Source organism: Salmo salar, chromosome ssa23 (assembly GCF_905237065.1).
Source record: "Salmo salar chromosome ssa23, Ssal_v3.1, whole genome shotgun sequence".
Taxonomy (NCBI): domain Eukaryota; kingdom Metazoa; phylum Chordata; class Actinopteri; order Salmoniformes; family Salmonidae; genus Salmo; species Salmo salar.
The window spans coordinates 47,684,358-47,698,892 of record NC_059464.1 but is presented as its reverse complement, the minus strand read 5'-3'; the positions used below and the strand labels follow the sequence as shown (position 1 = coordinate 47,698,892).

The 14,535-nt window shown below is 45.4% G+C and overlaps 1 protein-coding gene across 1 annotated transcript in view; it reads left to right on the top strand.

Annotated features, from left to right (window-relative positions):
• LOC123729856 (tripartite motif-containing protein 16-like) overlaps positions 1–14,535 on the top strand; it is a 35,033-nt gene that overhangs the window by 3,769 nt on the left and 16,729 nt on the right. The window contains exon 3 of the mRNA XM_045706322.1: positions 10,643–10,876. Within this exon, the coding sequence (XP_045562278.1) occupies positions 10,643–10,876 (234 nt within the window). The remainder of the gene's footprint in view (positions 1–10,642; positions 10,877–14,535) is intronic.

The window sequence follows — 14,535 nt, the reverse complement described above, 5'->3', positions numbered from 1 at the left end:
CAACTGTAGGGGTGTCCATGTTGCTGGGGATCAGAGGTGTCCAGTGAGAGAGAGGCAGGTTAAGGTGGCTAGAGTCAGAGTAGTGCAGAAGGTAGCGTATGCTGAGGCAGTGAAGAAAGTAGAGGAGGATGGGTCAAGGGTGTGGGATCCTGAGAGGATCCCTGTGAGTAGTATCCCTGTGAGTAGTAGATCTGTGCCAGCACAGAGGAATTGGCCAACGAGTGATATATGCTTCAGTAAGGTTGGCTTCTTAGAGTTCAAAGCAATGGTTATCAACTGTACCTCAGAAATGGAACGTAAATCACAGACAATAGATGTTGTGGTGGCAGCTGCAGAGAAGTATTTGGTCATGTGAGATTTGACTTCAGAAGAGTTCCAGGGTGTGTTGAGTGGTGGTGTCCCGTCCTCCCAGGTCGTTGGCATGGTGCAGGAGCAGATAGGGTCAAAGTAGTGGAATGGGGTAGTGGGTTTTTAATGAGTGTAGGGTTAGTTAGCATGGTGCAGGAGCAGATAGGGTCAAAGTAGTGGAATGGGGTAGTGGGTTTTTAATGAGTGTAGGGTTAGTTGGCATGGTGCAGGAGCAGATAGGGTCAAAGTAGTGGAATGGGGTAGTGGGTTTTTAATGAGTGTAGGGTTAGGACAAATGTATGATCAGAGACATTTTGATAGATGTGTGGCAGAAGAGATGGGACTCTGAGCACAAGGGACGGCATTTATATGTCCTCTAAAGGTCGGTGGACCAAGATTCAAAGGTCAGATTAGGAAGGAAGAGGTGGTGTTTACTCGATTGTGCTTAGGACATTGTACATTGAACTGGTCCTTACATCTGGTTGGCAGCATGTGAATGGTTTGTGTCTGGAGGGTATTGTCAATGAAACGGTGGAGCATGTATTGTTATATTGTTGTAAGGATGTTGAAGAGAGGGAAAGATTGAAGTGTAGGGTCATTGAGGTTGGATGGGGTTGGGGGGTGGAAGGGATTTGGGGGATGGGGGAGGGTCTATTAGAAGTTAGTAGGACTCTTTTTTATTTTCTCAGAAGTACTGAGTTAGGTAGGAGGATATAGAAATGGTGTAAACCGTGATTGAACACACTCCAGCACAGTAGGTGGCGCCATGCACCTTTAACGTTGGTTTGCGGACCGCCATTATATCATAGAAGAAGAAGGTGTTGTGTGAGGGTTTTGTGGTTCCTGAGGAGGGCTACTATTCTTTTGCGTATTTTCCAGTTGTTAAGGGTTTATTTATTAGTTTCCACTGTTTATCGGTTAGAGTTGAGGGGGGAGTAGGGTAGTTTGTTAGGGAGGTGTGATGTCCTCAACCGAGTGGAGAAGAAAAGCTGTCTCTTCAGGTGCGTTCTGGAGAATGGTGTGGAGGAATTATTGATCATGGTCAGTGAACAGGTGGGAGAGGAACATATACACTCTGTATCCAGAATGAACAAGGCGGTGGTTGTGGTAATGTAAAAGGTGAGTCTTGTTGCCCAATTAGTTACCAGTATGATTTATGTGAGGGGTGTGTTGGTGCTGATTTCGACAAGAGTAGTGGTGTCTAATCTGCCACCGTTTCTTACGTACGAACAGATCCGTAAAGAGTTGGTTGGTTTTGGTAAATTTACAAGTGGTTTTCATTTCGTGGCTCTCGGCTGGGTCTCTTTTCTTAGGCAAGTGTTTGTTTCTTAACTGAATTCAAGGTTAAACGTGGCAGGGGTGGTACATAGGGTTTGTTTAGGGCAGACAAGCGCGTCCAGCCAGATAAATCTAGTTCACTGCATCCGCCAAGGAGCCCAGTTATATAATATTACCATGTGTCCCAGCTGTTTTGTAGTTTTGAATTAAACGGCGAAAAAGCGGGGCTTATTTTAGGTCATGTTTCACCCTTCCAGCTCCTATTAGTTGTATTGTAAAAACAGGTCTTATTTTAGTTCATGTTTCACCCTGCCAGCTCCTATTAGTTGTATTGAAAAAACAGGTCTTATTTTAGGTCATGTTTCACCCTGCCAGCTCCTATTAGTTGTATTGAACACTGTTGCACCAACTCACCTTCTGAAAGTTCTATTCCCAGTCCATTGTTCTGCGTCACAATGTCAGCTTCACTATTGTTATCAATGAGACCAGCCCGCATTAACCTGTTGGGGGTAGGGGGCAGTATTTACACGGCCGGATAAAAAACGTACCCGATTTAATCTGGTTATTACTACTGCCCAGAAACTAGAATATGCATATAATTATTGGCTTTGGATAGAAAACACCCTAAAGTTTCTAAAACTGTTTGAATGGTGTCTGTGAGTATAACAGAACTCATATGGCAGGCAAAAACCTGAGAAGATTCCAAACAGGAAGCGCCCTCTCTGACCATTCCTTGAGCTTCTTGACTCTGTTTATTGAAGACTGAGGATCTTTGCTGTAACGTGACACTTCCTACGGCTCCCATAGGCTCTCAGAAGGCGTAAAAAGCTGAATGATGTAATTCCAGCCACAGGCTGAAAAACAGTAGCGCCTTTGGTAAGTGCTCTATCAGAGGACAATGGGCTGAGGCGCGTCCACGAGTCGACCCCATGTTTTTATTTTCGTTCGTCTTTGAACCTAAACACAGATTCCCGGTCAGAATATTATCGCTTTTTTACGAGAAAAATGGCATAAAAATTGATTTTAAACAGCGGTTGACATGCTTCGAAGTACGGTAATGGAATATTTAGAATTTTTTGTCACGAAATGCGTCATGCGCGTCACCCTTCTTTACCATTCGGACACACTATCAACAGCCAGTGAAACATCAGGGCGCCAAATTCGAAAACAACAAAATGTCATAATTCAATTTTCTCAAACATTCAACTATTTTACACCATTTTTTAGATAAACATCTCCTTAATCCAACCACGTCCGATTTCAAAAAGGCTTTACGGCGAAAGCATAAAGTTAGATTATGTTAGGACAGTACATAGACAAAACATTACACACAGCCATTTTCAATGCTAGGACAAGCGTCACCAAAAGCAGAGAACCAGCTAAAATTATGCACTAACCTTTGACAATCTTCATCAGATGACACTCCTATGACATTATGTTAGACAATACATGCATTTTTTGTTCTATCAAGTTCATATTTATATCCAAAAACAGCATTTTACAGTGGCGTGACATTCAGAAAATGTATTTCCCCCAAAACTCTCGGTGAATCAGCACAGCAATCTACAAAAATACTCGTCATAAACGTTGATAAAATATTAAACTGTTATTCAAAGAATTATAGATTAACATCTCCTGAATGCAACCGCAATGTCAGATTTCAAAATAACTTTACTGGGAAAGCACAATTTGCAATAATCTGAGTACTGTGCTCAGAAAAATACACTACGCAATACAGATAGCCGCCATTTTGGAGTCATCTAAATGAATAAATAGCATTATAAATATTCACTTACCTTTGATAATCTTCATCAGAAGGCACTTCCAGGAATCCCAGGTCCACAATAAATGTTGTTTTGTTCGATAAAGTTAATAATTTATGTCCAAATAGCTCCTTGTTGTTCGCGCGTTCAGTAAGCTACTCCAAATGTAGGAAGTGCGCCCAAAATGTCACGACTAAAAGTAAAAAAAAAAAGTATTTAAGTTCGTTCAAACATGTCAAACGTTGTATAGCATCAATCTTTAGGGCCTTTAGAACATGAAACTTCAGTAATATTCCAACCGGACCCATGCTATGTCTTGAAAAAAGTTTTGGAACATAGGTCCCTTCTCACGTGAATGCGCGCAATGAACTGAAGTGGTTTTCTCAGTGACCTTCTTCCCAGCCTTCTTGTTCGGTCTGTGTTTGCCGCAAAGGCAAAAAAAAAGACTGTTGAAATCTAGTGGAAGCCTTAGGAAGTGCAAAATGAACCCTAACTCACTGTGTGTCAGAAAGGCAAGGACTTGGAAAAAAATACAGGCACCAGATTTTCATTTCCTGCTTGGAATCTTCTCAGGTTTTTGCCTGCCATATGAGTTATGTTATACTCACAGACACCATTCAAACAGTTTTAGAAACTTCAGAGTGTTTTCTATCCAAAAATCACTAATAATATGCATATTCTATTTTCTGGGCCAGAGTAGTAACCTGTTGAAATTGGGTACGTTTTTCATCCGGCTGTGAAAATACTGCCCCCGAGCCCCAACAGGTTTTAACCTTGTAGGTTTACCTCAGGTAACTTATTATTAACCTGTTGGGGCTAGGGGGCAGTATTGTCACGGCTGGATAAAAAACATACCCGATTTAATCTGGTTACTAATCCTACCCAGTAACTAGAATATGCATATACTTATTATATATGGATAGAAAACACCCTAAAGTTTCTAAAACTGTTTGAATGGTGTCTGTGAGTATAACAGAACTCAAATGGCAGGTCAAAACCTGAGAGATTCCTTTTACAGTAAGTGGCCTGTCTGACCATTTCTGGAACTTCTTTGCCATCTCTATCTTTTACAAGGGATCTCTGCTCTAACGTGACACTTCCTACGTCGTCCATAGGCGCTCAGAGCCCGGGAAAAAACAGAATGTCGTCATCCCAGCCCCAGGCTGAAGCATTTGATCGCCTTTCTCAAGTGGCCGATCAAGGGTACTCTGGGCTTAGGCGCATGACCTGGTCGCCCCCGTCTTTGTGATTTTTTCCTCTGTGTGCCGAAAAGGAGATTCCCGGTCGGAATATTATCGCTTTTCTACGAGAAAAATGGCATAAAAATTGATTTTAACCTCTCTGGGTTAGGCGGGACGAATTCGTCCCACCTACGTAACAGCCACTTTAAGCCTGTGGCGCGATTTTCAAAACCTTCAAAATCCTATTACTTCAATTTCTCAAACATATGACTATTTTCAAGCTATTTAAAGACAAGACTCTCGTTAATCTAACCACACTGTCCGATTTCAAAAAGGCTTTACAACGAAAGCAAAACATTAGATTATGTCAGCAGAGTACAAAGCCAGAAATAATCAGACACCCATTTTTCAAGCCAGCATATAATGTCACCAAAACCCAGAAGACAGCTAAATGCAACACTCACCTTTGATGATCTTCATCAGATGACAACCCTAGGACATTATGTTATACAATACATGCATGTTTTGTTCAATCAAGTTCATATTTATATCAAAAACTAGCTTTTTACATTAGCATGTGACGTTCAGAACTAGCATACCCCCCGCAAACTTCCGGGGAATTCGCTAACATTTTACTAAATTACTCACGATAAACGTTCACAAAAAGCATAACAATTATTTTAAGAATTATAGATACAGACCTCCTCTATGCACTCGATATGTCCGATTTTAAAATAGCTTTTTGGTGAAAGCACATTTTGCAATATTCTAAGTACATAGCCCAGGCATCACGGGCTAGCTATTTAGACACCCGGCAAGTTTAGCACTCACCATAATCATATTTACTATTATAAAAGTTTGATTACCATTTGTTGTCTTCGTCAGAATGCACTCCCAGGACTGCTACTTCAATAACAAATGTTGGTTTGGTCCAAAATAATCCATCGTTATATCCGAATAGCGGCGTTTTGTTCGTGCGTCCCAGACACTATCCGAAATGGTAAAGAAGGGTCGCGCGCTTGGCGCAATTCGTGACAAAAAAATTCTAAATATTCCATTACCGTACTTCGAAGCATGTCAGCCGCTGTTTAAAATCAATTTTTACGCCATTTGTCTCGTAGAAAAGCGATAATATTCTGACAGGGAATCTCCTTTTCGGCAAACAGAGGAAAAAATCACAAAGGCGGGGGCGGTCGGGTCACGCGCATAAGCCCAGAGTCCCTTGATCGGCCACTTGAGAAAGGCGATAATGTGTTTCAGCCTGGGGCTGGAATGACGACATTCTGTTTTTTCCCGGGCTCTGAGAGCCTATGGAAGACGTGGGAAGTGTCACGTTAGAGCAGAGATCCTTAGTAAAAGATAGAGATGGAAAAGAAGTTCAAGAAATGGTCAGACAGGCCACTTCCTATAAAGGAATCTCTCAGGTTTTGACCTGCCATTTGAGTTCTGTTATACTCACAGACACCATTCAAACAGTTTTAGAAACTTTAGGGTGTTTTCTATCCATATGTAATAAGTATATGCATATTCTAGTTACTGGGTAGGAGTGGTAACCAGATTAAATCGGGTATGTTTTTTATCCAGCCGTGTCAATACTGCCCCCTAGCCCTAACAGGTTAAATACACTTTATTTCTCAGCTGCCTCACCAATGTCTTTATGTTAATTAATAACTTTTATTTGGTAAATATTTCCAATAGATGGCAGCATAAGACCACGAAGCATCAGTTATAGGCTACAAGCAGCAATATGATTGACATAAAATAGCATGCAACCAAAGACTATATGTCCCATGATTTTCTAAAATGGTCACTCATTACTTTACAGTTAGCTATATATCTCTTGTTAGTCCTGTGTTGCTTTTCGGAGAGCAAAACAATATTAACTATAGCAGGTATTGAACCCCGGTGAAAAAAACAACAAACAGCAAATTACTCTGACCACTAGACTACCTGCTGCCCAGCCCAACGCTCTAACCACTAGACTACCTGCTGCCCAGCCCAACGCTCTAACCACTAGACTACCTGCTGCCCTGCCAAATGTACTAACCACTAGACTACCTGCTGCCCGGCCAAACGCTCTAACCACTAGGCTACCTGCTGCCCGGCCAAACGCTCTAACCACTAGACTACCTGCTGCCCTGCCAAACGCTCTAACCACTAGATTACCTGCTGCCCGGCCAAACACTCTAACCACTAGACTACCTGCTGCCCAGCCAAATGTACTAACCACTAGACTACCTGCTGTCCGGCCAAACGCTCTAACCACTAGACTACCTGCTGCCCAGCCAAAAGCTCTAACACCTAGACTGCCTGTCGTCCGGCCAAACGCTCTAACCACTAGACTACCTGTCACCTCTACACTCTAACCACTAGACTACCTGTCACCTCTACCCTCTAACCACTAGACTACCTGTCACCTCTACACTCTAACCACTAGACTACCTGCCACCTCTACACTCTAACCACTAGACTACCTGCCACCTCTACACTCTAACCACTAGACTACCTGCCACCTCTACACTCTAACCACTAGACTACCTGCCACCTCTACACTCTAACCACTAGACTACCTGCCACCTCTACACTCTAACCACTAGACTACCTACCACCTCTACACTCTAACCACTAGACTACCTGCTGCCCTTTCACAGAGGACTAGTTTACGTTTACATGTGAGTCATTTAGCAGACACTCTTATCCAGAGCCACTAGGGTTAAGAGCCCAAATCTGCCTAAAAAAGGTGATTTACAGATTTTTCACCTAGTCTGCTCGGGGATTCGAACCAGCCACCTTTCAGTTACTGCCCAACGTTCTTAACCACTAGATTACAAACCACTAAATGTTAAACACAAAGTCAAATGGTGGTAGATAAATGGTAAGCTGGTTAAATAAAATACTGCTGTTATAACTTTCAGACTGCCATTGTTTTGGGGAAATAGGGACATGTCTATTTCTCTAATTATCTGTAATAGATGTATTTATTTTAATGGTTTGAAGTTCTAGACCATTTTAATCAGGATAACCTATTATTTCTAATGATGGAAGTTTGAGCAGCTTAGTTATGGTATGTCTGTTTATTTCACTAAATATCTCACAATGTGTAAATTTAGATGTATTCATGTCGGACACCATTTTAATCAAGAGAATCTCCTCTTTCTAATGACATAAGGATGGGCAGCGTCCTCTGCTGTCATCGATCACTAGACCAGAAATAGTCAGAAGTTGCCCGTTTTTTCCTACTTCCTGGTAATGCAGACATAAACACACTTGCCACCATCGAGGTGCGGATGTTCACTTTCTACACCAGTTGTTATTTTTCAGTTTGGTCCTAAGAACAGGTTTTAGTGGTCAAATAAAACGGTAGACATTTTTTGGTGCCATTTTGGGGAAATGGAATTCTAAGGATCATTCCAGTCAGAAGAGGCTCTGTGAAGGTTCGTTTCAATTCATTTGCTATGGCCTCGCTAGTGTTCCAGCTCAGACAACGTTCTTTGGCCGTTATGACTCGTTCTATTGTCCAGCCTACTAGGACTCAGGGGACAGAGGCTGGGTCTAGCTCTGCTACGGGGCAGGCTACTGGAGGGGGGACCAGGAGGGAGGAGAGTAGAGCAGGGCCAAGTGGTGTTCTGTACCTGCCTGTCCAGGAGGGGGGACAAGGCCTGGTGGACCTGGAGAGCAGGGTGGCAGCGTTCTGACTCAATGAGGTGCAGAGGCTACTGTACCTACTCTCTCTCTCTCTCTCTCTCTCTCTCTCTCTCTCGTCTCTCTCTCTCTCTCTCTCTGTCTCTCTCTCTGTCTCTCTCTCTGTCTCTCTCTCACTGTCTCTCTCTCACTGTCTGTCTGTCTCTCTGTCTGTCTCTCTCTCTGTCTGTCTCTCTCTCTCTCTGTCTCTCTCTCTCTCTCTCTCTCTCTCTCTCTCTGTCTCTCTCTGTCTCTCTCTCTGTCTCTCTCTCTGTCTCTGTCAATTCAATTCAATTCAATTCAATTCGCTTTATTGGCATGACATAACAATGTACATATTGCCAAAGCTTACTTTGGATATTAAGAATATAAAAATAAATAAAAATGAGAATCAAAAATTGTCAAAGGGACAACAGCAACAACAATAACCAACGGTCAATATAACCATACATTCAACAATAACAATAATCATACAGTTGAGGACATGTGCAGGTTTATTGGTCTGTCAGACACTGTCCCTCAACTTATGGCAGGCAGCAATGTAGTGCGCTGCCAACACACAGCTCTCTGCGTCCTCCCCCAACAGGACGGGTAGCCTATCCTCATCAGAGATGTCTTTAAAACCTTGAATAAGGGTTTCAAATTTGGGGAAATGACACTCTCTAATTGTTTTATATTTTTGACATTTTGTCAGGAAATGCAGCTCCGTCTCAGGTTCTGCTGTTGTGCAGTGGTTGCACAGCCTTTTCTCTACAGGGAGCTAGGTTTTCCTGTGTCTACCCTTCTCAATGCCAAGGCTGTGCTCACTGAGCCTGTACTTTGTCAAGGTTTTTCTAAGGTTTTGATCAGTAACCATGGTCAAATATTTAGCCATAGTGTACTGTCGATTTAGGGCCAGATAGCACTGCATTTTGCTTTGTGTTTGTGCTTGTGTTTCCCAATAAGCAATGTAGTTTTGTTTTGACTGTGTTGTAATTTGGTTTATTCTGATTGATTGGATGTTCTGGTCCTGAGGCTTCAGTGTGTTAGTAGAACAGGTTTGTGAACTCAGTCCCAGGACCAGCTGGATGAGGGTCCTGAGGCTTCAGTGTGTTAGTAGAACAGGTTTGTGAACTCAGCCCGAGGACCAGCTGGATGAGGGTCCTGAGGCTTCAGTGTGTTAGTAGAACAGGTTTGTGAACTCAGCCCCCAGGACCAGCTGGATGAGGGTCCTGAGGCTTCAGTGTGTTAGTAGAACAGGTTGGTGAACTCAGCCCCAGGACCAGCTGGATGAGGGGACTCTTTTCTTTGCTCAGCTCTTGGCATTGCAGGGCTTGGTAATGATATGAGAGGGGGTCACTGTATTTTAGATGTTTCCAAAACTGAATTGCTCTTTTTTGAGTTTTTATTATTAGTGGATATTGGCCTAATTCTGCCCTGCATGCATTGTTTGTAGTTTTCCTCTGGACACGTAGGAGAATCTTACAGAACTCTGCATTGTGGGTTTCAATGGGGTGTTTGTCCCATTTGATGAAATCTTGTTTTGCAAGTGGACCCCACACCTCGCTGCCATAAAGTGCAATTGGTTCAATGACATATCCAATTAGTTTTAGCCAAATTTAAATAGGTATTTCAATTAGAATTTGCTTTTTAATGGCGTAGAATGCCCTGCGTGCTTTCTCTCTCAGTTCATTCACTGCCTCATTAAGGTGTCCAGTTGAGCTTATTTTTAAACCTAAGTAATTGTAGTGTGTACAGTACTCTATATATTTTGTACCAATTGAGAACTTTGGTCTAATTCCCTGAGATCTGGATCTTCTCTGGAAAATCATTATTTTAGTCTTTTTGGGGTTTACTGCCAGGGCCCAGGTCTGACAGTACTGCTCTAGCAGGTCCAGGCTCTGCTGTAGGCCAGGTGCTGTGGGTGACAGCAGGCATAGGTCATCTGCGAAGAGTAGGCATTTAACTTCTGAATTGTGGAGACTAACACCAGGGGCTGAGGATTTTTCTAGAATAGTGGCCAATTCGTTGATGTAAATATTGAAGAGTGCAGGGCTCAGATTACAACCCTGAAGAAGGCCCCGCCCCTGGTTAAAGAATTCTGTTATTTTCTTACCAATTTTAATGCTGCACGTCTGCTGTCTGTCTCTCTGTCTCTCTCTCTGTCTCTCTCTCTGTCTCTCTCTCTGTCTCTCTCTCACTGTCTCTCTCTCTCTGTCTCTGTCTCTCTCTCTCTGTCTCTCTCTGTATCTGTCTCTCTCTCTGTCTCTCTCTCTGTCTCTCTCTCTCTGTCTCTCTCTCACTGTCTCTCTCTCTGCCTCTGTCTATCTCTCTCTGTCTCTCTCTCTCTGTCTATCTCTCTCTGTCTCTCTCTCTGTCTCCCTCTCTGTCTCTCTCTCTCTCTCTTAACAGCGCTCTGCACAGGCAGCAGTGGAGGACAGTGATCAGATCTTTACTGAGCTGATCCGCTCCATTGAGAGAAGGAGCTCTGAGGTGAAGGAGCTGATCAGAGCCCAAGAGAAGGCTCAAGTGAGTCAAGCTGAAGGACTCCTGGAGCAACTGAAGCAGGAGATAGCTGAGCTGAGGAAGAGAAGCACTGAGCTGGAGCAGCTCTCACACACAGAGGATCACATCCATTTCCTCCAGGTAACTAAACTGTCTTGTTACATGTGATATGAAATTAACTTCATGTGAAACTATTCATCTCAATCATTATGTTGTCCTGTCTGTCTCTCTGTCCCTGTCCCTCTCTCTCTTTGTCCCTCTCTCTTTGTCCCTCTCTCTCTTTGTCCCTCTCTCTCTTTGTCCCTCTCTCTGTCTGTGTCCCTCTCTCTGTCTGTGTCCCTCTCTCTGTCTGTGTCCCGCTCTCTGTCTGTGTCCCTCTCTCTGTCTGTGTCCCGCTCTCTGTCTGTGTCCCTCTCTCTGTCTGTGTCCCTCTCTCTGTCTGTGTCCCTCTCTCTGTCTGTGTCCCTCTCTGTGTCTCTCTCGCTCTCTCTTTGTGTCCCTCTCTCTCTGTGTCCCTCTCTCTCTGTGTCCCTCTCTCTCTCTGTGTCCCTGTCTCTCTCTGTGTCCCTGTCTCTCTCTGTGTCCCTGTCTCTCTCTGTGTCCCTGTCTCTCTGTGTCCCTGTCTCTCTTTGTGTCCCTCTCTCTCTTTGTGTCCCTCTCTCTCTTTGTGTCCCTCTCTCTTTTTGTCCATCTCTCTCTTTGTGTCCCTCTCTCCCTCTCTCTGTGTCCCTCCCTCTCTTTGTGTCCCTCTCTCTCTCTGTGTCCCTCTCTCTCTCTCTCTCTCTGTCCCTCTCTCTCTTTGTCCCTCTCTCTCTCTCTCTGTCCCTCTCTCTGTTTCTGTCCCTATCTCTGTTTCTGTCTGTCTCTGTCCCTCTCTCTGTCTTTGTCCTTCTTTGTCCCTCTCTCTCTTTGTCCCTCTCTCTCTTTGTCCCTCTCTCTCTTTGTCCCTCTCTCTCTTTGTCCCTCTCTCTGTTTCTGTCCCTCTCTCTGTTTCTGTCCCTCTCTCTGTTTCTGTCCCTGTGTTTCTGTCCCTCTCTCTGTCTCTGTCCCTCTCTCTGTCTCTGTCCCTCTCTCTGTCCCTCTCTCTGCCTCTCTGTCTCTCTCTCTTTGTCCTTCTTTGTCCCTCTCTCTCTGTCCTTCTTTGTCCCTCTCTCGCTTTGTCCCTCTCTCTTTGTCCCTTTCTCTGTCTTTGTCCTTCTTTGTCCCTCTCTCTCTTTGTCCCTCTCTCTCTTTGTCCCTCTTTGTCCCTCTCTCTCTTTGTCCCTCTCTCTGTTTCTGTCCCTCTCTTTGTTTCTGTCCCTCTCTTTGTTTCTGTCCCTCTCTCTGTTTCTTTGTCCCTCTCTCTCTTTGTCCCTCTCTCTCTTTGTCCCTCTCTCTCTTTGTGTCCCTCTCTCTCTTTGTGTCCCTCTCTCTTTGTGTCCCTCTCTCCCTCTCTCTGTGTCCCTCTCTCCCTCTCTCTGTGTCCCTCCCTCTCTCTGTGCCCCCCCACTCTCTTTGTGTCCCTCTCTCTCTGTGTCCCTCTCTCGCTCTGTGTCCCTCTCTCTCTCTCCCTGTCACTCTCTGTCCCTCTCTCTCTCTCTCTGTCCCTCTCTCTCTCTCTCTCTGTCCCTCTCTCTGTTTCTGTCCCTCTGTTTCTGTCCCTCTCTCTGTCTCTGTCCCTCTCTCTGTCCCTCTCTCTGCCTCTGTCTCTCTCTCTCTCTCTCTCTTTGTCCTTCTTTGTCCCTCTCTCTCTGTCCTTCTTTGTCCCTCTCTCGCTTTGTCCCTCTCTCTTTGTCCCTCTTTGTCCCTTTCTCTGTCTTTGTCCTTCTTTGTCCCTCTCTCTCTTTGTCCCTCTCTCTGTTTCTGTCCCTCTCTTTGTTTCTGTCCCTCTCTTTGTTTCTGTCCCTCTCTCTGTTTCTTTGTCCCTCTCTCTCTTTGTCCCTCTCTCTTTGTCACTCTTTGTCCCTCTCTCTCTCTTTGTCTGACTTTTTGCCTCTCTGTGTCCCCCTCTCTCTCTCTGTGTCCCCCTCTCTCTCTCTGTGTCCCCCTCTCTCTCTGTGTCCCCCCCCTCTGTCCCTCTCTCTCTTTGTCCCTCTTTGTCCCTCTCTCTCTTTGTCCCTCTTTGTCCCTCTCACTCTTTGTCCCTCTTTGTCCCTCTCTCTCTTTGTCTCTCTTTGCCCCTATCTCTCTTTGTCCCTCTTTGTCCTTCTCTCTCTTTGTCCCTCTTTGTCCCTCTCTCTCTTTGTCTCTCTGTCTCCCCCCCTCTCTCTGTGTCCCCCTCTCTCTCTCTGTGTCCCCCTCTCTCTCTCTGTGTCCCCCTCTCTCTCTCTGTGTCCCCCTCTCTCTGTGTCCCCCTCTCGCTCTGTGTCCCTCTCTCTCTCTCTCTGTGTCCCTCTCTCCTTCTCTCTGTGTCCCTCCCTCTCTCTGTGCCCCCCACTCTCTTTGTGTCCCTCTCTCTCTGTGTCCCTCTCTCGCTCTGTGTCCCTCTCTCTCTCTCCCTGTCACTCTCTGTCCCTCTCTCTCTCTCTCTGTCCCTCTCTCTCTCTGTCCCTCTCTCTGTTTCTGTCCCTCTGTTTCTGTCCCTCTCTCTGTCTCTGTCCCTCTCTCTGTCCCTCTCTCTGCCTCTGTCTCTCTCTCTCTCTCTCTCTCTTTGTCCTTCTTTGTCCCTCTCTCTCTGTCCTTCTTTGTCCCTCTCTCGCTTTGTCCCTCTCTCTTTGTCCCTCTTTGTCCCTTTCTCTGTCTTTGTCCTTCTTTGTCCCTCTCTCTCTTTGTCCCTCTCTCTGTTTCTGTCCCTCTCTTTGTTTCTGTCCCTCTCTTTGTTTCTGTCCCTCTCTCTGTTTCTTTGTCCCTCTCTCTCTTTGTCCCTCTCTCTCTTTGTCCCTCTCTCTGTTTCTGTCCTTCTCTCTGTTTCTGTCCCTCTCTCTGTTTCTGTCCCTCTCTCTGTTTCTGTCCCTCTCTCTGTCTCTGTCCCTCTCTCTGTCCCTCTCTCTGCCTCTGTTCCTCTCTCTCTCTCTTTGTCCTTCTTTGTCCCTCTCTCTCTGTCCTTCTTTGTCCCTCTCTCTTTGTCCCTCTCTCTTTGTCACTCTTTGTCCCTCTCTCTCTCTTTGTCTGACTTTTTGCCTCTCTGTGTCCCCCTCTCTCTCTCTGTGTCCCCCTCTCTCTCTCTGTGTGTCCCCCTCTCTCTCTGTGTCCCCCCCTCTGTCCCTCTCTCTCTTTGTCCCTCTTTGTCCCTCTCTCTCTTTGTCCCTCTTTGTCCCTCTCACTCTTTGTCCCTCTTTGTCCCTCTCTCTCTTTGTCTCTCTTTGCCCCTATCTCTCTTTGTCCCTCTTTGTCCTTCTCTCTCTTTGTCCCTCTTTGTCCCTCTCTCTCTTTGTCTCTCTGTCTCCCCCCCTCTCTCTGTGTCCCCCTCTCTCTCTCTGTGTCCCCCTCTCTCTCTCTGTGTCCCCCTCTCTCTGTGTCCCCCTCTCTCTGTGTCCCCCTCTCGCTCTGTGTCCCTCTCTCTCTCTCTCTGTGTCCCTCTCTCCTTCTCTCTGTGTCCCTCCCTCTCTCTGTGCCCCCACTCTCTTTGTGTCCCTCTCTCTCTGTGTCCCTCTCTCGCTCTGTGTCCCTCTCTCTCTCTCCCTGTCACTCTCTGTCCCTCTCTCTCTCTCTCTGTCCCTCTCTCTCTCTGTCCCTCTCTCTGTTTCTGTCCCTCTGTTTCTGTCCCTCTCTCTGTCTCTGTCCCTCTCTCTGTCCCTCTCTCTGCCTCTGTCTCTCTCTCTCTCTCTCTCTCTTTGTCCTTCTTTGTCCCTCTCTCTCTGTCCTTCTTTGTCCCTCTCTCG